The 23545-nt window shown below is 51.0% G+C and overlaps 1 protein-coding gene across 1 annotated transcript; it reads right to left on the bottom strand.

Moving 5' to 3' along the window:
• Nucleotides 1–1242: 1242 nt before the first annotated feature.
• On the bottom strand, nucleotides 1243–22359 carry SYT11 (synaptotagmin 11). The gene is made up of 4 exons (XM_077463799.1): nucleotides 22196–22359; nucleotides 15652–16478; nucleotides 12548–12671; nucleotides 1243–5924 (listed from the first exon to the last, which is right to left on the bottom strand). Exons 1-4 carry the CDS (start codon nucleotides 22326–22328, stop codon nucleotides 5614–5616), a joined length of 1395 nt encoding a protein of 464 aa, XP_077319925.1. The 5' UTR covers nucleotides 22329–22359; the 3' UTR covers nucleotides 1243–5613.
• Nucleotides 22360–23545: the final 1186 nt, after the last annotated feature.

The following is a 23545-nucleotide window of genomic DNA, read 5'->3' as shown; positions in this document are numbered from 1 at the left end:
CCCAAAGACAACCTCTGGATATGACGCTGAGCACGTGACCTCAACTTCTTTGGTGGACCATGGCGAGGCCTGTTCTGAGGGGAACCTGTCCTGTTATACCGCTGTATGGTCTTGGCCACCATGCTGTAGCTCAGTCTCAGGGTCTTGGCAATCCTCTTATAGCCTAGGCCATCTTTATGTAGAGCAACAATTCTTATCTTCAGATCCTCAGAGAGTTCTTTGCCATGAGGTGCCATGTTGTACTTCCAGTGACCAGTATGAGAGAGTGAGAGCGATAACGACAAATTTAACACACCTGCTCCCCATTCACACCTGAGACCTTGTAACACTAACGAGTCACATGACACCAGGGGGAGGGAAAATGGCTAATTGGGCCCAATTTGGAAATTCTCACTTAGGGGTGTCCTGACTTTTGTTGCCAGCGGTTTAGACATTAATGGCTGTGTGTTGAGTTATTTTGAGGGGACAGGAAATTTACACTGTTATACAAGCTGTACACTCACTACTTTACATTGTAGACAAGTGTCATTTCTTCAGTGTTGTCACATGAAAAGAGACAAGAAATGTCACTGAGGGGTGTACTTACTTTTGTCACATACTGTTAATGACCGATCCTATTGCATGACAAATAAAGTTAATTTTAAAGCGGAGGTCCACCCTAAAGTGGACCTTCCACTCATTGGAACCCTCCCCCCCTCCGGCGCCACAATTGGCACCTTTCAGGGGGGAGGGGGGTGCAGTTACCTGGATAATCCAGGTAACTGCACCCACTTCCGGGATAGCTCTCCGCAGAAAGGGGCGTAGATCTACGCCCCTTTCCGAAAGTCCCCCGCTGCCTGCTGGGAAACACACAGATCCCAGAGGCAGCGGGTCCATCCTTATTCGCGCAGCGCGATTCGCGCATGCGCAGTAGGGAACCGGGAAATGAAGCCGAAAGGCTCCACTTCCTGATTCCCATACCCAAGATGGCGGCGGCAGCACCCGAGAGACGATCGAGAGATCGGCTTCGGGTGCCGACATCGCGGGCGTGCTGGGCGGGTAAGTGTCATTATTTTAAAAGTCAGCAGCTGCTGTATTTGTAGCTGCTGGCTTTAAAAAAAAAAAAAAAACGGCGGACTCCCGCTTTAAGGTTATAGAAGATCAGATGAAGGCGTTTACCCCTTTGATCGTGACTGCGGTCAGGTGGTGTCATGTGGTCAGATGGTGTCATGTGGTCGGGGACAGATCACACCAGACTCCACACAAGTGAATCAGTTTTTATTGTGAGTAAACAAATCCAGGAAAGGTAAGTTAGCATAGTACATAGTAGTGCTGCACAGAGGTACGCATAGTGTTTATATCACAAGAACGGGGGAGGGGGAGGTAGGATCCCGCTGGATCTCCCATAATAGCAGAATATTGCAGGATTCCAGGATGATCTCCCCTCCCTGCACACATCTCCACTGACTGCATAATAGACCGGGGCCCCCGGGGACCGCACACAGGAGGGGCCACACCCAGCTTGGCACAGACATCACACCAGAATAATCTACATGGCACAGATCCCAGAGATCTGATCAGTGTGAGGGGATTACAGAGAGATCTGATCGGTGTGAGGAGATTACAGAGAGATCTGATCGGTGTGAGAGGATTATAGAGAGATCTGATCGGTGTGAGGGGATTACAGAGAGATCTGATTAGTGTGAGGAGATTACAGAGAGATCTGATCGGTGTGAGAGGATTACAGAGAGATCTGATCGGTGTGAGGGGATTACAGAGAGATCTGATCGGTGTGAGAGGATTACAGAGAGATCTGATCGGTGTGAGGGGATTACAGAGAGATCTGATCGGTGTGAGGAGATTACAGAGAGATCTGATCGGTGTGAGGAGATTACAGAGAGATCTGATCGGTGTGAGGAGATTACAGAGAGATCTGATCGGTGTGAGGGGATTACAGAGAGATCTGATCGGTGTGAGGGGATTACAGAGAGATCTGATCGGTGTGAGGAGATTACAGAGAGATCTGATCGGTGTGAGGAGATTACAGAGAGATCTGATCAGTGTGAGGGGATTACAGAGAGATCTGATTGGTGTGAGGAGATTACAGAGAGATCTGATCGGTGTGAGGAGATTACAGAGAGATCTGATCGGTGTGAGGAGATTACAGAGAGATCTGATCGGTGTGAGGAGATTACAGAGAGATCTGATCGGTGTGAGGAGATTACAGAGAGATCTGATCGGTGTGAGAGGATTACAGAGAGATCTGATCGGTGTGAGGAGATTACAGAGAGATCTGATCGGTGTGAGGGGATTATAGAGAGATCTGATCGGTGTGAGAGGATTATAGAGAGATCTGATCGGTGTGAGGGGATTACAGAGAGATCTGATCGGTGTGAGGAGATTACAGAGAGATCTGATCGGTGTGAGGAGATTACAGAGAGATCTGATCGGTGTGAGGAGATTACAGAGAGATCTGATCGGTGTGAGGAGATTACAGAGAGATCTGATCGGTGTGAGGGGATTACAGAGAGATCTGATCGGTGTGAGAGGATTACAGAGAGATCTGATCGGTGTGAAGAGATTACAGAGAGATCTGATCGGTGTGAGGAGATTACAGAGAGATTTGATCGGTGTGAGGAGATTACAGAGAGATCTGATCGGTGTGAGGGGATTACAGAGAGATCTGATCGGTGTGAGGAGATTACAGAGAGATCTGATTGGTGTGAAGAGATTACAGAGAGATCTGATCGGTGTGAGGAGATTACAGAGAGATTTGATCGGTGTGAGGAGATTACAGAGAGATCTGATCGGTGTGAGGAGATTACAGAGAGATCTGATCGGTGTGAGGAGATTACAGAGAGATCTGATCGGTGTGAGAGGATTACAGAGAGATCTGATTAGTGTGAGGAGATTACAGAGAGATCTGATCAGTGTGAGGAGATTACAGAGAGATCTGATCGGTGTGAGGGGATTATAGAGAGATCTGATCGGTGTGAGAGGATTATAGAGAGATCTGATCGGTGTGAAGAGATTACAGAGAGATCTGATCGGTGTGAGGAGATTACAGAGAGATCTGATCGGTGTGAGGGGATTACAGAGAGATCTGATCGGTGTGAGGGGATTACAGAGAGATCTGATCGGTGTGAGAGGATTATAGAGAGATCTGATCGGTGTGAGAGGATTATAGAGAGATCTGATCGGTGTGAGAGGATTACAGAGAGATCTGATCGGTGTGAGGGGATTACAGAGAGATCTGATCGGTGTGAGGGGATTACAGAGAGATCTGATCGGTGTGAGGAGATTACAGAGAGATCTGATCGGTGTGAGGAGATTACAGAGAGATCTGATCGGTGTGAGGAGATTACAGAGAGATCTGATCGGTGTGAGGGGATTATAGAGAGATCTGATTGGTGTGAGAGGATTATAGAGAGATCTGATCGTGTGAGGGGATTATAGAGAGATCTGATTAGTGTGAGGAGATTACAGAGAGATCTGATCGGTGTGAGGAGATTACAGAGAGATCTGATCGGTGTGAGGGGATTACAGAGAGATCTGATCGGTGTGAGGAGATTACAGAGAGATCTGATCGGTGTGAGGAGATTACAGAGAGATCTGATCGGTGTGAGGAGATTACAGAGAGATCTGATTAGTGTGAGAGGATTATAGAGAGATCTGATCGGTGTGAGAGGATTACAGAGAGATCTGATTAGTGTGAGGAGATTACAGAGAGATCTGATCGGTGTGAGAGGATTATAGAGAGATCTGATCGGTGTGAGAGGATTACAGAGAGATCTGATCGGTGTGAGGAGATTACAGAGAGATCTGATTAGTGTGAGAGGATTATAGAGAGATCTGATCGGTGTGAGAGGATTATAGAGAGATCTGATCGGTGTGAGAGGATTATAGAGAGATCTGATCGGTGTGAGAGGATTATAGAGAGATCTGATCGGTGTGAGAGGATTATAGAGAGATCTGATCGGTGTGAGGAGATTACAGAGCGATCTGATCGGTGTGAAGAGATTACAGAGAGATCTGATCGGTGTGAGGAGATTACAGAGAGATCTGATCGGTGTGAAGAGATTACAGAGAGATCTGATCGGTGTGAGGAGATTACAGAGGCATTGGTGTGGAGGATTACGATTGGCGTTGGGGATTACAGAGGGATCAGTATGGGGGATTACAGAGGGATTGGTGTGGGGGGATTACGACTGGTGTGGGGGATTACGATTGGTGTTGGGGGATTACGATTGGTGTGAGGGATTATGATTGGTGTGAGGGATTACAGAGGGATCAGTATGGGGGATTACAGAGGGATTGGTGTGGGGGGATTACGACTGGTGTGGGGGATTACGATTGGTGTTGGGGGATTACGATTGGTGTGAGGGATTATGATTGGTGTGAGGGATTACAGAGGGATCAGTATGGGGGATTACAGAGGGATTGGTGTGGGGGGATTACGACTGGTGTAGGGGATTACGACTGGTGTGAGGGATTACAGTCGGTGTGAGGGATTACGGGTGATCTCATTGGTAATTGATCTCTCTGATCTGTTGGCTGTGTACTGGATCTGTTACTCTGAGCCTCGGGGAATGGAATGACTGAAGTGATCTCTATGAGATTATGGAGGGATCCTGTAACTAGATGGGATATGTTGAACATTCGCACAATGAAGCATCCAATGAGGGAAGTGGGATCTGTTAGGTGACATTATTAGGAGGGATGCTCCTTGGTCTGACCTTCATTGCTCTTCCCTGCCGTGGTCCATCATATTCCCTGAATCCCAGATATGTCCTGATCTTACAACCTGACACCAGTTACAATGGATCCCTCAGCCTATATAAAGATGGCCATTCATCGGCTCCTCTGAGGCGTGAGGTGTGTTTAGGACGTCCCCTGCTAAACAAGCCACACCCTCCCGAATTCTTCCACACCCCCATTCCTTGGGAACATCCATGGCATGGTGTGAGTTCCGGTCACAGTTCCGGAGATTGGCTCGGTGGACCGGCCGAGGGTTCAGTTAGTATGATTAATGAGCTGGTAAATACGGGACAGGGCTATTGCTGAAAAGCGTCGCTGGGAGCGTCCTCTGACACGAGAGCCTCCAACCAGCCATCTTAGACATCGATCGCCACGCTGCTTTTCCTTTGAGCTCATATATATATAGAAATATAAATAAGACACAAAGCAGGAAACACTGGGGGAGGCATCACCCTGCTAGTACAAAGGGAAAGGCGCCCAATGGCCTCCACTGGCCTCAGAGCCCTCCCCCGGGGATGACATGCACAGGGCGTCCGGACAGACAGACAAACATGGCCTGTCCACACATGCAAACACAGGAATATAGTCCATAGAGAAGAACGAATGCCATCACCTTCTCTGGTGCTTGAGTTAGTGTTATAGTGTCCTGCAAAACATCAGAAGTCTAGAAAAGTTTGATCTACCACTAAAACGAGGGTCAACCCCTTCAGCGTTGGGCAGCCCTTCCATACGGGATGTAGGAGGTGCCGGGTCACTGGGGGGGGTTATACAGGATTACACAAACATGGACAATCTCCTGCCCACCTTCCTTCCATCCACCGTGTTCTCCCTTCCACCCTGCTTTTCTGCCCCGCTCGGAGAAGACTCCGCCGCCCGCTAGTATTCGGTCAAGCCGTGCCACTTGGCAACCAGCTTTCGTGGGTTATCGCACACCTCCCTCCAATGTTCCATGCCGTTGGCCGTCACGCTGTGCGCCCCCAGGATGAGGCGGCCCACCACTTGGTTCTTGGTGGTGCGGTCAAAGTCGATGACCAGGAACTCAATGCTGATGTCTGGGAGGAGTTCGGAGGGGATGTCGTAGATGAAAGACTCATTGAAGACGGGGCTGAGCGTGCACTTCTTGACGTGAGTCTTCTTCTTGGCGATGCGTTTCCGTCCATAGTAAACGTTCACCTTGACGTACGGATCTGTGGAGGAGACACTCACACGTTAGACTGTTCAGGGACTGTAATGTTCAACCATCTGCATACAAATGTAATGTCTTCCAGGGAAGTTACGGGGGACCTCAACATGCTAAAGTGGAACTCCAGACAAAAAGTATGTGATGGGAATGTCAGCTTTCCACCCACAGACCAGTGTGAGGAAACTTTTCCTGATTCTCCACCCTGAAGGAGATCCACAAGTCTCCTACTGCCACAGACTCCACCACACCAATCCCAAACCCAGCTACACACCGCAAATAACATCATTCATTCTGGTGACCACTTCTCAGTGCCACATACTTCTCCTTGACAGTGCCACATACTTCTCCTTGACAGTGCCACATACTTCTCCATCACACACTTCTTCACATACTTCACCCTCACATACTTCTCCTTCACATACTTCCCCCTCACATACTTCTCCTTCACATACTTCTCTTTCACATACTTCTCCTTCACATACTTCACCCTTCACATACTTCTCCTTCACATACTTCACCCTCACATACTTCTCCTTCACATACTTCTCCTTCACATACTTCACCCTCACATACTTCTCCTTCACATACTTCTCCTTCACATACTTCTCCTTCACATACTTCACCCTCACATACTTCTCCTTCACATACTTCCCCCCTACATACTTCTCCTTCACATACTTCTCCTTCACATACTTCTCCTTCACATACTTCACCCTCACATACTTCTCCTTCACATACTTCTCCTTCACATACTTCACCCTCACATACTTCTCCTTCACATACTTCTCCTTCACATACTTCACCCTCACATACTTCTCCTTCACATACTTCCCCCTACATACTTCTCCTTCACATACTTCTCCTTCACATACTTCTCCTTCACATACTTCACCCTCACGTACTTCACCCTCACATACTTCTCCTTCACATACTTCTCCTTCACATACTTCACCCTCACATACTTCACCCTCACATACTTCTCCTTCACATACTTCTCCTTCACATACTTCACCCTCACATACTTCTCCTTCACATACTTTTCCTTCACATACTTCACCCTCACATACTTCACCCTCACGTACTTCACCCTCACATACTTCTCCTTCACATACTTCCCCCCTACATACTTCTCCTTCACATACTTTTCCTTCACATACTTCACCCTCACATACTTCACCCTCACATACTTCTCCTTCACATACTTCTCCTTCACATACTTCACCCTCACATACTTCTCCTTCACATACTTCTCCTTCACATACTTCACCCTCACATACTTCACCCTCACATACTTCTCCTTCACATACTTCTCCTTCACATACTTCACCCTCACATACTTCTCCTTCACATACTTCTCCTTCACATACTTCTCCTTCACATACTTCACCCTCACATACTTCACCCTCACGTACTTCACCCTCACATACTTCTCCTTCACATACTTCCCCCCTACATACTTCTCCTTCACATACTTTTCCTTCACATACTTCACCCTCACATACTTCACCCTCACATACTTCTCCTTCACATACTTCTCCTTCACATACTTCACCCTCACATACTTCTCCTTCACATACTTCTCCTTCACATACTTCACCCTCACATACTTCTCCATCACATACTTCTCCTTCACATACTTCACCCTCACATACTTCTCCATCACACACTTCTCCTTCACATACTTCACCCTCACATACTTCTCCTTCACATACTTCACCCTCACATACTTCTCCTTCACATACTTCTCCTTCACATACTTCACCCTCACATACTTCTCCTTCACATACTTCTCCTTCACATACTTCACCCTCACATACTTATCCTTCACATACTTCTCCTTCACATACTTCACCCTCACATACTTATCCTTCACATACTTCTCCTTCACATACTTCACCCTCACATACTTATCCTTCACATACTTCTCCTTCACATACTTCACCCTCACATACTTCTCCTTCACATACTTCACCCTCACATACTTCTCCTTCACATACTTCTCCTTCACATACTTCACCCTCACATACTTCACCCTCACATACTTCTCCTTCACATACTTCACCCTCACATACTTCTCCTTCACATACTTCTCCTTCACATACTTCACCCTCACATACTTCTCCTTCACATACTTCACCCTCACATACTTCTCCTTCACATACTTCACCCTCACATACTTCACCCTCACATACTTCACCCTCACACACTTCTCCTTCACATACTTCTCCTTCACATACTTCTCCCTCACATACTTCTCCCTCAAAGTGCCACATACTTCTCCCTCATATACTTCTCCTTCACATACTTCTCCTTCACGTTCTCCCTCAAAGTGCCACGTACTTCTCCTTCACAGTGCCACACACTTCTCCCTCACACACTTCTCCCTCACACACTTCTCCCTCACATACTTCTCCCTCACATACTTCTCCCTCACATACTTCTCCTTCACGTTCTCCCTCAAAGTGCCACGTACTTCTCCTTCACATACTTCTCCTTCACATTCTCCCTCAAAGTGCCACGTACTTCTCCTTCACAGTGCCACATACTTCTCCTTGACAGTGCCACACACTTCTCCCTCACACACTTCTCCCTCACATACTTCTCCCTCACATACTTCTCCTTCACATACTTCACCCTCACATACTTCTCCTTCACATACTTCTCCTTCACATACTTCTCCTTCACGTTCTCCCTCAAAGTGCCACATACTTCTCCTTCACAGTGCCACATACTTCTCCTTGACAGTGCCACACACTTCTCCCTCACACACTTCTCCCTCACACACTTCTCCTTCACATACTTCTCCCTCACACACTTCTCCTTCACATACTTCTCCCTCACATACTTCTCCTTCACATACTTCACCCTCACATACTTCTCCTTCACATACTTCTCCTTCACATACTTCTCCTTCACATACTTCTCCTTCACATTCTCCCTCAAAGTGCCACATACTTCTCTTTCACAGCCACATACTTCTCCTTCACATACTTCTCCCTCACATACTTCACCCTCACACACTTCTCCTTCACATACTTCTCCTTCACATACTTCTCCTTCACATTCTCCCTCAAAGTGCCACATACTTCTCTTTCGCAGCCACATACTTCTCCTTCACATACTTCTCCTTCACATACTTCTCCTTCACATTCTCCCTCAAAGTGCCACATACTTCTCCTTCACAGCGCCACATACTTCTCCTTCACATACTTCTCCCTCACATACTTCTCCTTCACATACTTCTCCTTCACATACTTCTCCTTCACATACTTCTCCTTCACATTCTCCCTCAAAGTGCCACATACTTCTCCTTCACAGCGCCACATACTTCTCCTTCACATACTTCTCCCTCACATACTTCTCCTTCACATACTTCCCCCCTACATACTTCTCCTTCACATACTTCTCCTTCACATACTTCTCCCTCATATTCTCCCTCAAAGTGCCACATACTTCTCCTTCACAGCGCCACATACTTCTCCTTCACATACTTCTCCCTCACATTCTCCCTCAAAGTGCCACATACTTCTCCTTCACAGTGCCACATACTTCTCCTTCACATACTTCTCCCTCACATACTTCTCCTTCACATTCTCCCTCAAAGTGCCACATACTTCTCCTTCACATACTTCTCCCTCAAAGTGCCACATACTTCTCCCTCACATACTTCTCCTTCACAGTGCCGCATACTTCTCCCTCACAGTGCCACATACTTCTCCCTCACAGTGCCGCATACTTCTTCCTCACAGTGCCACATACTTCTTCCTCACAGTGCCACATACTTCTCCTTCACACAGCGCCACATACTTCTCCTTCACAGCGCCACATACTTCTCCCTCACAGTGCCACATACTTCTCCCTCACAGCGCCACATACTTCTCCCTCACAGCGCCACATACTTCTCCTTCACATCGCCACATACTTCTCCCTCACAGTGCCACATACTTCTCCCTCACAGTGCCACATACTTCTCCCTCACAGTGCCACATACTTCTCATTCACATCGCCACATACTTCTCCCTCACAGTGCCACATACTTCTCCCTCACAGCGCCACATACTTCTCCCTCACAGTGCCACATACTTCTCCCTCACAGTGCCACATACTTCTCCTTCACATCGCCACATACTTCTCCCTCACAGTGCCAAATACTTCTCCCTCACAGTGCCACATACTTCTCTTTCACAGTGCCACATACTTCTCTTTCACAGTGCCACATACTTCTCCCTCACAGTGCCACATACTTCTCTTTCACAGTGCCACATACTTCTCCTTCACAGTGCCACATACTTCTCCTTCACATTCTCCCTCACAGTGCCATATACTTCTCCCTCACAGTGCCACATACTTCTCCCTCACAGCGCCACATATTTCTCCCTCACAGTGCCACATACTTCTCCCTCACAGTGCCACATACTTCTCCTTCACAGCGCCACATACTTCTCCCTCACAGTGCTACATACTTCTCCTTCACAGCGCCACATACTTCTCCCTCACAGTGCCACATACTTATCCTTCACAGTGCCACATACTTCTCTTTCACAGTACCACATACTTCTCCCTCACAGTGCCACATACTTCTCCTTCACAGCGCCACATACTTCTCCTTCACAGTGCCACATACTTCTCTTTCACAGCGCCACATACTTCTCCCTCACAGCGCCACATACTTCTCCCTCACAGTGCCACATACTTCTCCTTCACAGCGCCACATACTTCTCCTTCACAGCGCCACATACTTCTCCCTCACAGCGCCACATACTTTTCCTTCACAGCGCCACATACTTCTCCTTCACATCCCCACATACTTCTCCCTCACAGCGCCACATATTTCTCCCTCACAGTGCCACATACTTCTCCCTCACAGTGCCACATACTTCTCCCTCACAGCGCCACATATTTCTCCCTCACAGCGCCACATACTTCTCCTTCACAGCGCCACATACTTCTCCCTCACAGTGCTACATACTTCTCCTTCACAGCGCCACATACTTCTCCCTCACAGTGCCACATACTTCTCCTTCACAGCGCTACATACTTCTCCCTCACAGTGCCACATACTTCTCCTTCACAGTGCCACATACTTCTCCCTCACAGCGCCACATACTTCTCTCTCACAGTGCCACATACTTTTCCTTCACAGCGCCACATACTTCTCTCTCACAGTGCCACATACTTTTCCTTCACAGCGCCACATATTTCTCCCTCACAGCGCCACATACTTCTCCCTCACAGTGCCACATACTTTTCCTTCACAGCGCCACATACTTCTCCTTCACATCCCCACATACTTCTCCCTCACAGTGCCACATACTTCTCCCTCACAGTGCCACATACTTCTCCCTCACAGCGCCACATACTTCTCCCTCACAGTGCCACATACTTCTCCTTCACATCGCCACATACTTTTCCTTCACAGCGCCACATACTTCTCCCTCACAGCGCCACATACTTCTCCCTCACAGTACCACATACTTCTCCTTCACATCGCCACATACTTCTCCCTCACAGTGCCACATACTTCTCCCTCACATCGCCACATACCTCTCTTTCACAGTGCCACATACTTCTCCCTCACAGTGCCACATACTTCTCCCTCACAGTGCCACATACTTCTCCTTCACAGCGCCACATACTTCTCCCTCACAGCGCCACATACTTCTCCCTCACAGTGCCACATACTTCTCCTTCACATCGCCACATACTTCTCCCTCACAGCGCCACATACTTCTCCCTCACAGCGCCACATACTTCTCCCTCACAGTGCCACATACTTCTCCTTCACATCGCCACATACTTCTCCCTCACAGTGCCACATACTTCTCCCTCACAGTGCCACATACTTCTCCCTCACATCGCCATATACTTCTCCCTCACATCGCCACATACTTCTGCTTACAGAGCCACATACTTCTCCCTCACAGTGCCACATACTTCTCCCTCACAGTGCCACATACTTCTCCTTCACATCCCCACATACTTCTCCCTCACAGTGCCACATACTTCTCCCTCACATCGCCATATACTTCTCCCTCACATCGCCACATACTTCTTCTTACAGAGCCACATACTTCTCCCTCACAGTGCCACATACTTCTCACTCACAGTGCCACATACTTCTCACTCACAGTGCCACATACTTCTTATTACAGTGCCACATACTTCTCCCTCACATCGCCACATACCTCTCCCTCACAGTGCCACATACTTCTCCCTTGCAGTGTAACCATCTTCTCCTCATAAATGTCCCTTTATTCCCAGCCAGAAGAAGCCGCCTTTATATGATCTGCTGTATCCTGTCCTACCATTGTTATTTGGGGGGAGGGGATAAAAATGGGTGACATCATTGCTGACTCATAATGAAAGGTGTAGACCAGGCCAGAGCTGGGATCATGGTACTACTACCTAACAAGCTGCTGACCTGGAACAAGCATGCTGCCAGTGAAATGGGAAAATTCTGAACTCTCATCTTGGATCATCTCAAACACCTGGATTCTGCACCTTTAAATTGCCAGAAATGGCTCCTCCCAGTGGGTTCCCTTTAACCTTGCAGTTGTCTGATTGGCCGGAGTGCAGGGAGTAGAAGGTAAGTACATTGACTCTGCCCTAGAATGGATTAATAGCTGCTACCTGACAGTCCGGTGATGTCCACCCTCGGAAGGTGTTTGGCCTTCAGCACAACAACGGTCATCCTCTGTGCCACGGGCTGGTAAGAGAGTGATACCTGCAACTCGCCCCGACTCATGCACTTCTGTGGAGAGAAGGACTGCAATTACAATGGTGGCAACAGCCTGACCAACCCGCAAGGTCCACCGAGGCTTGTTATCTGGCTACTGAATTCTGTGCTAACCAGTTACACTCAACGATCAACCATCCCCAACGTGACTAAAATATTTCCACAGTACGAAAAAATGGTTTAAGAGGCTTTGACCCAAAATGTGAGCTGTAACTGCTGACAGGAGATGACCTAGGAGGAGGGACTTCTAGTGGGGGTTGGATCACTTGGCGATGGAGGTTTTGCTGACTAGAGCCGGGTATCTCGTAGAGAAGGATAGAGGGCTGTGAGGAATTACCATGACTTAGACAAGACCTAAATATAAGGTGACAGGATAATAAAGTGACATAGATTAGATATTGAGGAAACCCTTTAACAGCTGACACCTATCAATTGTCAGAATGACCAAAACCTGCAAAAGTCTGTGAACCCCTATGACTCGGACAAGTGACAAAACGCAGCTGGCTGTGTATGTAATAATAGGGAAGCCGATCCCGGAGATTCATAAGATGGGCTTCAAGGATCTCTTGCGACACGTGTGATTTAGCGATGTCATTGCTGACCTGGACATGAAGAACCCCCCCCCCCCATTCCTGAAGATGGACTTCAAGGATCTCACTAGACATGTATGGCTCTGGAGTGATCTGGCATTGTGTTAACCTAGAGATGAAGAACCCATGTTCCTGAAGATGGACTTCGAGGATCTAACTAGACATGTATGGCTCTGGAGTGATCTGGCATTGTGTTGACCTGGAGATGAAGAACCCATGTTCCTGAAGATGGTCTTCAAGGTTCTCACTAGACATGTATGGCTCTGGAGTGATCTGGCATTGTGTTAACCTAGAGATGAAGAACCCATGTTCCTGAAGATGGTCTTCAAGGTTCTGACTAGACATGTATGGCTCTGGAGTGATCTGGCATTGTGTTAACCTAGAGATGAAGAACCCATGTTCCTGAAGATGGTCTTCAAGGTTCTGACTAGACATGTATGGCTCAGGAGTGATCTGGCATTGTGTTGACCTGGAGATGAAGAACCCATGTCCCTGAAGATGGGCTTCAAGGTTTCAAGGTTCTCACTAGACATGTGGGGCTCAGGAGTGATCTGGCGTTGTGTTAACCTAGAGAAGAAGAACCCCCCCCCCCCCATGTTCCTGAGGTTGGGCTTGAAGGATCTCACTAGACATGTGGGGCTCAGGAGTGATCTGGCGTTGTGTTAACCTAGAGAAGAAGAACCCCCCCCCCCCCCCATGTTCCTGAGGTTGGGCTTGAAGGATCTCACTAGACATGTGGGGCTCAGGAGTGATCTGGCGTTGTGTTACCTGGAGATGAAGAACCCCCCCCCATGTTCCTGAAGATGGGCTTTAAAGTGCAACTACAATCTATATCTCACTAGGCTTAAAACGGCTCCCACCCCCTTCTAACTTCTAGCAGAAGATACCCAAGCTTAACCAAATAACTGGAAAATACTTGCTGAGATTTGGTGCTCAGGCTGGAGCATCCCCACTCCCCTGTTCAAATGTCCAAAGCAGAAATTAAGCCGACAACTCAAGAACTCCTTGGTATTATCCTTTCTTTGGCTACATTATATATGCACAGGATCAATACTGACCCCTTTCATCTATTACAGCCTTAGTCATACCGTAGCATCATTGCTATGAGTAAGGCTGAAACATGTCAGCATTGATCCTGTGTATATGATGTAACCAAATAAAGGATGAGAACAAGGAATAATCCAGTTGCTGGCTTAATTTCTCCACCTCTAACTACCACTAGATGCTTATACTTACCTATTCTCAGGACACTCTGGTCCAGTCACATGATTGACACCCAGCGGTGGCTTCAGAGGAGAGGAGAGACAGCCGACAGCGAATGCCCCATAGTAAGCCTATGGGTGACGTCACTGCCCAGGCAATTCAGCTGTTTTTGTTGATCTCTCCTGAGACCACTCACTGGAGAGATCATGTGACTGGACCGGAGCGCCCTGAGAATAGCGTCTACAGCGTAGTTAGAATAGGAATTAGAAGGGGTGTGCCAGAAGTTTTAAGCTTCGTTCAATATTGACTTGAATTCCACTTTAAGGCTGTGGGAATCAGGAGTGATCTGGCATCACGTTGACCTGGAGATTAAGAACTCCCCCATGTTCCTGAAGATGGGCTTCAAGATCTCATAAGACATATGGGGATCAGGAGTGATCTGGGCTGTTGGCCCAGAGGTGAACCCCCCCCCCCATATTCCTGAATATGGGCTTCTAGGATCTCATGAGACATATGGGGATCAGGAGTGATATGGCATCACGTTGACCTGGAGATGAAGAACTACCCCATGTTCCTGAAGATGGGCTTCAAGATCTCATAAGACATATGTGGATCAGGAGTGATCTGGGCTGTTGGCCCAGAGGTGAACCCCCCCCCCATATTCCTGAATATAGGCTTCTAGGATCTCATGAGACATATGGGGATCAGGAGTGATCTGGGCTGTTGGCCCAGAGGTGAACCCCCCCCCCCCCCATATTCCTGAATATGGGCTTCTAGGATCTCATGAGACATATGGGGATCAGGAGTGATCTGGGCTGTTGGCCCAGATGTGAACCCCCCCCCCATATTCCTGAATATGGGCTTCTAGGATCTCATGAGACATATGGGGATCAGGAGTGATCTGGCATCACGTTGACCTGGAGATGAAGAACTCCCCCATGTTCCTGAAGATGGGCTTCAAGATCTCATAAGACATATGTGGATCAGGAGTGATCTGGGCTGTTGGCCCAGAGGTGAACCCCCCCCCCCCCCCATACTCCTGAATATGGGCTTCTAGGATCTCATGAGACATATGGGGATCAGGAGTGATCTGGCATTCTTGCCCCAGAGGTGAAAAACCCACCATATTCCTGAAGATGGGCTTCAAGAATCTTACAACACATGTGGGGATCTTTTAATAGACTCCATGTACAAAGACTTACCTGAATGTTCCTTTTGGAGATCTCCCTGGTTAGCTGCACCTTGCCAGTGCTGGGGTCCACACCAACCAGTGGCACCATCACCTCTCCAATGACATCATCTCGAGAGAAGCGGTCAAAGCTCAAGACAAGGAAGTGAAGGACAAGGTCCTGGAGCTGGCTGTAGGGGATACCATAAAACGTGAAGGTTTCATCAAAGATGGGATTGAGGGTCTTCCTCAGAACCCGAGTCTTCACCCGATGTTTCTTGTCTGGCAGGATGGTCATCTTGATGTACGGGTCAGAACCATGGGACTGTTCATCCATCACTGGTAGATTGTGGGCCTCCTGTATTGTGACCACCAGAGCTTTCTTCGGGAAGTTATAATCTACAGAAAGGGTCAGTGTCCCGAGGGTCACCTCTTCATCTGGAGAGGATGGAGATGAAGTCTTACTGCCGCTGGAGGTCAGACTTTGACTTGGACTTACTTCCTCCCCATAGTTCATAGTAATGGGCAGCTGGTTGACGGGGGTAGCGGTGGCCAGGCCATTCGGACCTTTCTCTGAGGTCATCAGACCCACCTCGACATTGTCCAGCAAGACACTTCCTGCCCGCGGGTTCTCGGCATCTACGACTTGTTTATCTTTGCGGATGTTCAGGTGTTTCTTCTTATTGCTCAGCGTCTCGGGGTAGATACTGATCCCCTTCAGCATGTGGATGAACTTATATGGAGGATTCTTGTGTTTCTTCTCCGTCCGGCTGACACAACAACTCCAAATAAAAATGGTGACCGAGACCGACACCACCAGGATGGCGGCCCCAAGGAAGCCGGCCGCAATGGGCGACATATCTGCAAGAAAAATGGAGAAGGGTCATTGCTGACTATGTGATCAAAGACTACAGAATCAGGAAACACCATAACCATAGCCGGTACACTGACCTCTCTAAACACTGACCTCCCCTCCTCACATCAGGGTGGACTGACCCCTCTGTACATAGACTACCCTGACACTCCGACCTCCCCTCCTCACATCAGGATGGACTGACCCCTCTGTACATAGTCTACCCTGACACTCCGACCTCCCCTCCTCACATCAGGGTGGACTGACCCCTCTGTACATAGACTACCCTGACACTCCAACCTCCCCTCCTCACATCAGGGTGGACAGACCCATCTGTACATAGACTACCCTGACACTCCGACCTCCCCTCCTCACATCAGGATGGACTGACCCCTCTGTACATAGACTACCTTCACACTCCGACCTCCCCTCCTCACATCAGGGTGGACTGACCCCTCTGTACATAGACTACCTTCACACTCCGACCTCCCCTCCTCACATCAGGGTGGACTGACCCCTCTGTACATAGACTACCTTCACACTCCGACCTCCCCTCCTCACATCAGGGTGGACTGACCCCTCTGTACATAGACTACCTTCACACTCCGACCTCCCCTCCTCACATCAGGGTGGACTGACCCCTCTGTATATAGACTACCTTCACACTCCGACCTCCCCTCCTCACATCAGGATAGACTGACCCCTCTGTATATAGACTACCCTCACACTTCGACCTCCCCTCCTCACATCAGGATGGACTGACCCCTCTGTACATAGACTACCCCGACACTCCAACCTCCCCTCCTTACATCAGGGTGGACTGACCTCTCTGTACATAGACTACCCTGACACTCCGACCTCCCCTCCTCACATCAGGGTGGACTGACCCCTCTGTACATAGACTACCTTCACACTCTGACCTCCCCTCCTCACATCAGGGTGGACTGACCCCTCTGTACATAGACTACCCTCACACTCCAACCTTCCCTCCTCACATCAGGGTGGACTGACCCCTCTATACATAGACTACCTTCACACTCCGACCTCCCCTCCTCACATCAGGGTGGACTGACCCCTCTGTACATAGACTACCCTGACACTCCGACCTCCCCTCCTCACATCAGGATGGACTGACCCCTCTGTACATAGACTACCTCCACACTCCGACCTCCCCTCCTCACATCAGGATGGACTGACCCATCTGTACATAGACTACCTTCACACTCCGACCTCCCCTCCTCACATCAGGGTGGACTGACCCTTCTGTACATAGACTACCCTGACACTCTGACCTCCCCTCCTCACATCAGGATGGACTGACCCTTCTGTACATAGACTACCTTCACACTCCGACCTCCCCTCCTCACATCAGGGTGGACTGACCCCTCTGTACATAGACTACCCTCACACTCCAACCTCCCCTCCTCACATCAGGGTGGACTGACCCCTCTATACATAGACTACCTTCACACTCCGACCTCCCCTCCTCACATCAGGGTGGACTGACCCCTCTGTACATAGACTACCTTCACACTCCGACCTCCCCTCCTCACATCAGGGTGGACTGACCCCTCTGTACATAGACTACCCTCACACTCCAACCTCCCCTCTTCACATCAGGGTGGACTGACCCCTCTATACATAGACTACCTTCACACTCCGACCTCCCCTCCTCACATCAGGGTGGACTGACCCCTCTATACATAGACTACCTTCACACTCCGACCTCCCCTCCTCACATCAGGATGGACTGACCCCTCTGTACATAGACTACCTTCACACTCCGACCTCCCCTCCTCACATCAGGGTGGACTGACCCCTCTATACATAGACTACCTTCACACTCCGACCTCCCCTCCTCACATCAGGATGGACTGACCCCTCTGTACATAGACTACCTGCACACTCCGACCTCCCCTCCTCACATCAGGGTGGACTGACCCCTCTGTACATAGACTACCTTCACACTCCCACCTCCCCTCCTCACATCAGGATGGACTAACCCCTCTGTACATAGACTACCTTCACACTCCGACCTCCCCTCCTCACATCAGGGTGGACTGACCCCTCTGTACATAGACTACCCTGACACTCCAACCTCCCCTCCTCACATCAGGATGGACTGACCCCTCTGTACATAGACTACCTTCACACTCCCACCTCCCCTCCTCACATCAGGGTGGACTGACCCCTCTATACATAGACTACCTTCACACTCCGACCTCCCCTCCTCACATCAGGATGGACTGACCCCTCTGTACATAGACTACCTGCACACTCCGACCTCCCCTCCTCACATCAGGGTGGACTGACCCCTCTATACATAGACTACCTTCACACTCCAACCTCCCCTCCTCACATCAGGGTGGACTGACCCCTCTGTACATAGACTACCTTCACACTCCGACCTCCCCTCCTCACATCTGGGTGGACTGACCCCTCTGTACATAGACTACCTTCACACTCCGACCTCCCCTCCTCACATCAGGGTGGACTGACCCCTCTGTACATAGACTACCTTCACACTCCGACCTCCCCTCCTCACATCAGGATGGACTGACCTCTCTGTACATAGACTACCTTCACAATCCGACCTCCCCTCCTCACATCAGGGTGGACTGACCCCTCTATACATAGACTACCTTCACACTCCGACCTCCCCTCCTCACATCAGGATGGACTGACCCCTCTGTACATAGACTACCTTCACACTCCCACCTCCCCTCCTCACATCAGGATGGACTAACCCCTCTGTACATAGACTACCCTGACACTCCAAACCTCCCCTCCTCACATCAGGGTGGACTGACCCCTCTATACATAGACTACCTTCACACTCCGACCTCCCCTCCTCACATCAGGGTGGACTGACCCCTCTATACATAGACTACCTTCACACTCCGACCTCCCCTCCTCACATCAGGGTGGACTGACCCCTCTGTACATAGACTACCTTCACACTCCCACCTCCCCTCCTCACATCAGGATGGACTAACCCCTCTGTACATAGACTACCCTGACACTCCAAACCTCCCCTCCTCACATCAGGGTGGACTGACCCCTCTGTACATAGACTACCTTCACACTACGACCTCCCCTCCTCACATCAGGGTGGACAGACCCATCTGTACATAGACTACCCTGACACTCCGACCTCCCCTCCTCACATCAGGGTGGACTGACCTCTCTGTACATAGACTACCTTCACACTACGACCTCCCCTCCTCACATCAGGGTGGACAGACCCATCTGTACATAGACTACCCTGACACTCCGACCTCCCCTCCTCACATCAGGGTGGACTGACCCCTCTGTACATAGACTACCCTCACACTCCGACCTCCCCTCCTCACATCAGGGTGGACTGACCCCTCTGTACATAGACTACCCTCACACTCCGACCTCCCCTCCTCACATCAGGGTGGACTGACCCCTCTGTACATAGACTACCCTCACACTCCGACCTCCCCTCCTCACATCAGGGTGGACTGACCCCTCTGTACATAGACTACCCTCACACTCCGACCTCCCCTCCTCACATCAGGGTGGACTGACCCCTCTGTACATAGACTACCCTCACACTCCGACCTCCCCTCCTCACATCAGGGTGGACTGACCCCTCTGTACATAGACTACCTTCACACTCCCACCTCCCCTCCTCCCATCAGGATGGACTGACCCCTCTGTACATAGACTACCTTCACACTCCAACCTCCCCTCCTCACATCAGGGTGGACTGACCCCTCTGTACATAGACTACCCTGACACTCCGACCTCCCCTCCTCACATCAGGATGGACTGACCCCTCTGTACATAGACTACCTTCACACTCCGACCTCCCCTCCTCACATCAGGGTGGACTGACCCCTCTGTACATAGACTACCTTCACACTCCGACCTCCCCTCCTCACATCAGGGTGGACTGACCCTTCTGTACATAGACTACCCTGACACTCTGACCTCCCCTCCTCACATCAGGATGGACTGACCCTTCTGTACATAGACTACCTTCACACTCCGACCTCCCCTCCTCACATCAGGGTGGACTGACCCCTCTGTACATAGACTACCCTCACACTCCAACCTCCCCTCCTCACATCAGGGTGGACTGACCCATCTGTACATAGACTACCTTCACACTCCGACCTCCCCTCCTCACATCAGGGTGGACTGACCCCTCTGTACATAGACTACCCTCACACTCCAACCTCCCCTCCTCACATCAGGGTGGACTGACCCCTCTATACATAGACTACCTTCACACTCCGACCTCCCCTCCTCACATCAGGGTGGACTGACCCCTCTGTACATAGACTACCTTCACACTCCGACCTCCCCTCCTCACATCAGGGTGGACTGACCCATCTGTACATAGACTACCTTCACACTCCGACCTCCCCTCCTCACATCAGGGTGGACTGACCCCTCTGTACATAGACTACCTTCACACTCCGACCTCCCCTCCTCACATCAGGGTGGACTGACCCCTCTGTACATAGACTACCCTCACACTCCGACCTCCCCTCCTCACATCAGGGTGGACTGACCCCTCTGTACATAGACTACCTTCACACTCCGACCTCCCCTCCTCACATCAGAGGGAACTGACCCCTCTGTACATAGACTACCTTCACACTCCGACCTCCCCTCCTCACATCAGGATGGACTGACCCCTCTGTACATAGACTACCCCGACACTCCAACCTCCCCTCCTCACATCAGGGTGGACTGACCTCTCTGTACATAGACTACCTTCACACTCCCACCTCCCCTCCTCACATCAGGATGGACTAACCCCTCTGTACATAGACTACCTTCACACTCCGACCTCCCCTCCTCACATCAGGATGGACTGACCCCTCTGTAGATAGACTACCTTCACACTCCGACCTCCCCTCCTCACTTGACGGTGGATTGATCTCTCCAGAGTGGGGCCCTCTGGGGTGGAGTCATGTGATCAGAGTGGGGCCCTCTGGGGTGGAGTCATGTGATTAGGAAATTATGATGTCATGGGCAGACACAGCATACCTATCACTCCCTGGGGCCCCATACTGACAGTATATTGGCCCCTGACTGTCCCCATAACATCCCAATGTACAAAGCCAGGGCCCCTGGACCTTCACATCATCAACACAGATCTAAGACAGACATCCCTCAGGGGCCCCAAGCTGGCTCTAGGCCAAGAACTGAGCTGTACAGCTGAGGCCACAAACCAGAGCCAGCACAGAATGAGGGGCCCTTGGGTGGGGTGTAGAGCAGTGTGTGGCCCCTGGGTGGGGTGTAGAGCATTGTGTGGCCCCTGGGTGGGGTGTAGAGCAGTGTGTGGCCCCTGGGTGGGATGTAGAGCAGTGTGTGGCCCCTGGGTGGGATGTAGAGCAGTGTGTGGCCCCTGGGTGGGATGTAGAGCAGTGTGTGGCTCCTGGGTGGGGTGTAGAGCAGTGTGTGGCCCCTGGGTGGGGTGTAGAGCAGTGTGTGGCCCCTGGGTGGGATGTAGAGCAGTGTGTGGCCCCTGGGTGGGATGTAGAGCAGTGTGTGGCCCCTGGGTGGGATGTAGAGCAGTGTGTGGCCCCTGGGTGGGGTGTAGAGCAGTGTGTGGCCCCTGGGTGGGATGTAGAGCAGTGTGTGGCTCCTGGGTGGGGTGTAGAGCAGTGTGTGGCCCCTGGGGGAGGTGTGTGGCCCCTGGGTGGTGTAGCACAGGGTGTGGCCCCCGGGGGCCCCCTCTTACCGAAGCTGGGGGTGAGGCCGCTGATCTCCTCCATGGCTCTCCTCTCCTCTCCTCTCGTCACTTCATTCCTGATGATGCCGCAGATGATGCTGATCCGGGTGTTGGTCCTGATGCAAGCCCTGGCCCCGCCCATAGACTCCGAACGCCGGCCTCTCCCATTGCCGGAAAATGCCGAACGCACGAGCATCCGCCGCCATCTTGCTACACCCTGCAGACCCAGACACAAGGCGTCTCCGGCCGACGGCCACCGCTCAGGGTGTAGATAGATGGAGGGGGAGAGGTCATTTTCTAACTATAGAAAATGTCACAGAGATTGGAGGGGGGCAAAGAGACTGGAGGGGGTCCACAGGGACTGGAGGGGGGCCACAGGGACTGGAGGGGGTCCACAGGGACTGGAGGGGGGCCACAGGGACTGGAGGGGGTCCACAGGGACTGGAGGGGGGCCACAGGGACTGGAGGGGGTCCACAGGGACTGGAGGGGGGCCACAGGGACTGAAGGGGGGCCACAGGGACTGGAGGGGGGCCACAGGGACTGAAGGGGGGCCACAGAGACTGGAGGGGGGGCCACAGGAACTGGAGGGGGGCCACAAAGACTGGAGGAGGGCCACGGAGACTGGAGGGGCCACAGAGACTGGAGGAGGGCCAAAGAGATTGGAGGGGGGCAAAGGGACTGGAGGGGGGCCACAGGGACTGGAGGGGGGCCACAGAGACTGGAGGGGGGCCACAGGGACTGGAGGGGGGGCCACAAAGACTGGAGGAGGGCCACGGAGACTGGAGGAGCCACAGAGACTGGAGGATGGCCACAGAGACTGGAGGGGGGCCACAAGGACTGGAGGGGGCCACAGAGATTGGAGGGGGCCACAAAGACTGGAGGAGGGCCACGGAGACTGGAGGGGCCACAGAGACTGGAGGAGGGCCACAGAGATTGGAGGGGGGCAAAGGGACTGGAGGAGGGCCACAGGGACTGGAGGGGGCCACAGAGACTGGAGGGGGGCCACAGGGACTGGATAGATGCCATAGAGACTGGAGGGGGCCACAGAGACTGGAGGGGGCCACAAAGACTGGAGGAGGGCCACAGAGATTGGAGGGGCCACAGAGACTGGAGGAGGGCCACAGAGATTGGAGGGGGCCACAGAGACTGGAGGAGGGCCACAGAGACTGGACGGGGCCACAGAGACTGGAGGGGGGCCACAGAGACTGGAGGGGGGCCACAGAGATTGGATGGAGCCACAGAATCTGGAGGGGGCCACAGAGATTGGAGGGGGCCACAGAGACTGGAGAAGGGCCACAGAGACTGGAAGGAGGGCCACCAAGACTGGAGGAGGGCCACAGAGATTGGAGGGGGCCACA

Source organism: Lithobates pipiens, unplaced genomic scaffold (genome assembly GCF_037356315.1).
Source record: "Lithobates pipiens isolate NorthernLeopardFrog02 unplaced genomic scaffold, aLitPip1_a1.2 Scaffold_30, whole genome shotgun sequence".
Taxonomy (NCBI): domain Eukaryota; kingdom Metazoa; phylum Chordata; class Amphibia; order Anura; family Ranidae; genus Lithobates; species Lithobates pipiens.
Note: the sequence above shows the minus strand (reverse complement) of the source record. Positions and strands in the feature narration are given on the sequence as shown.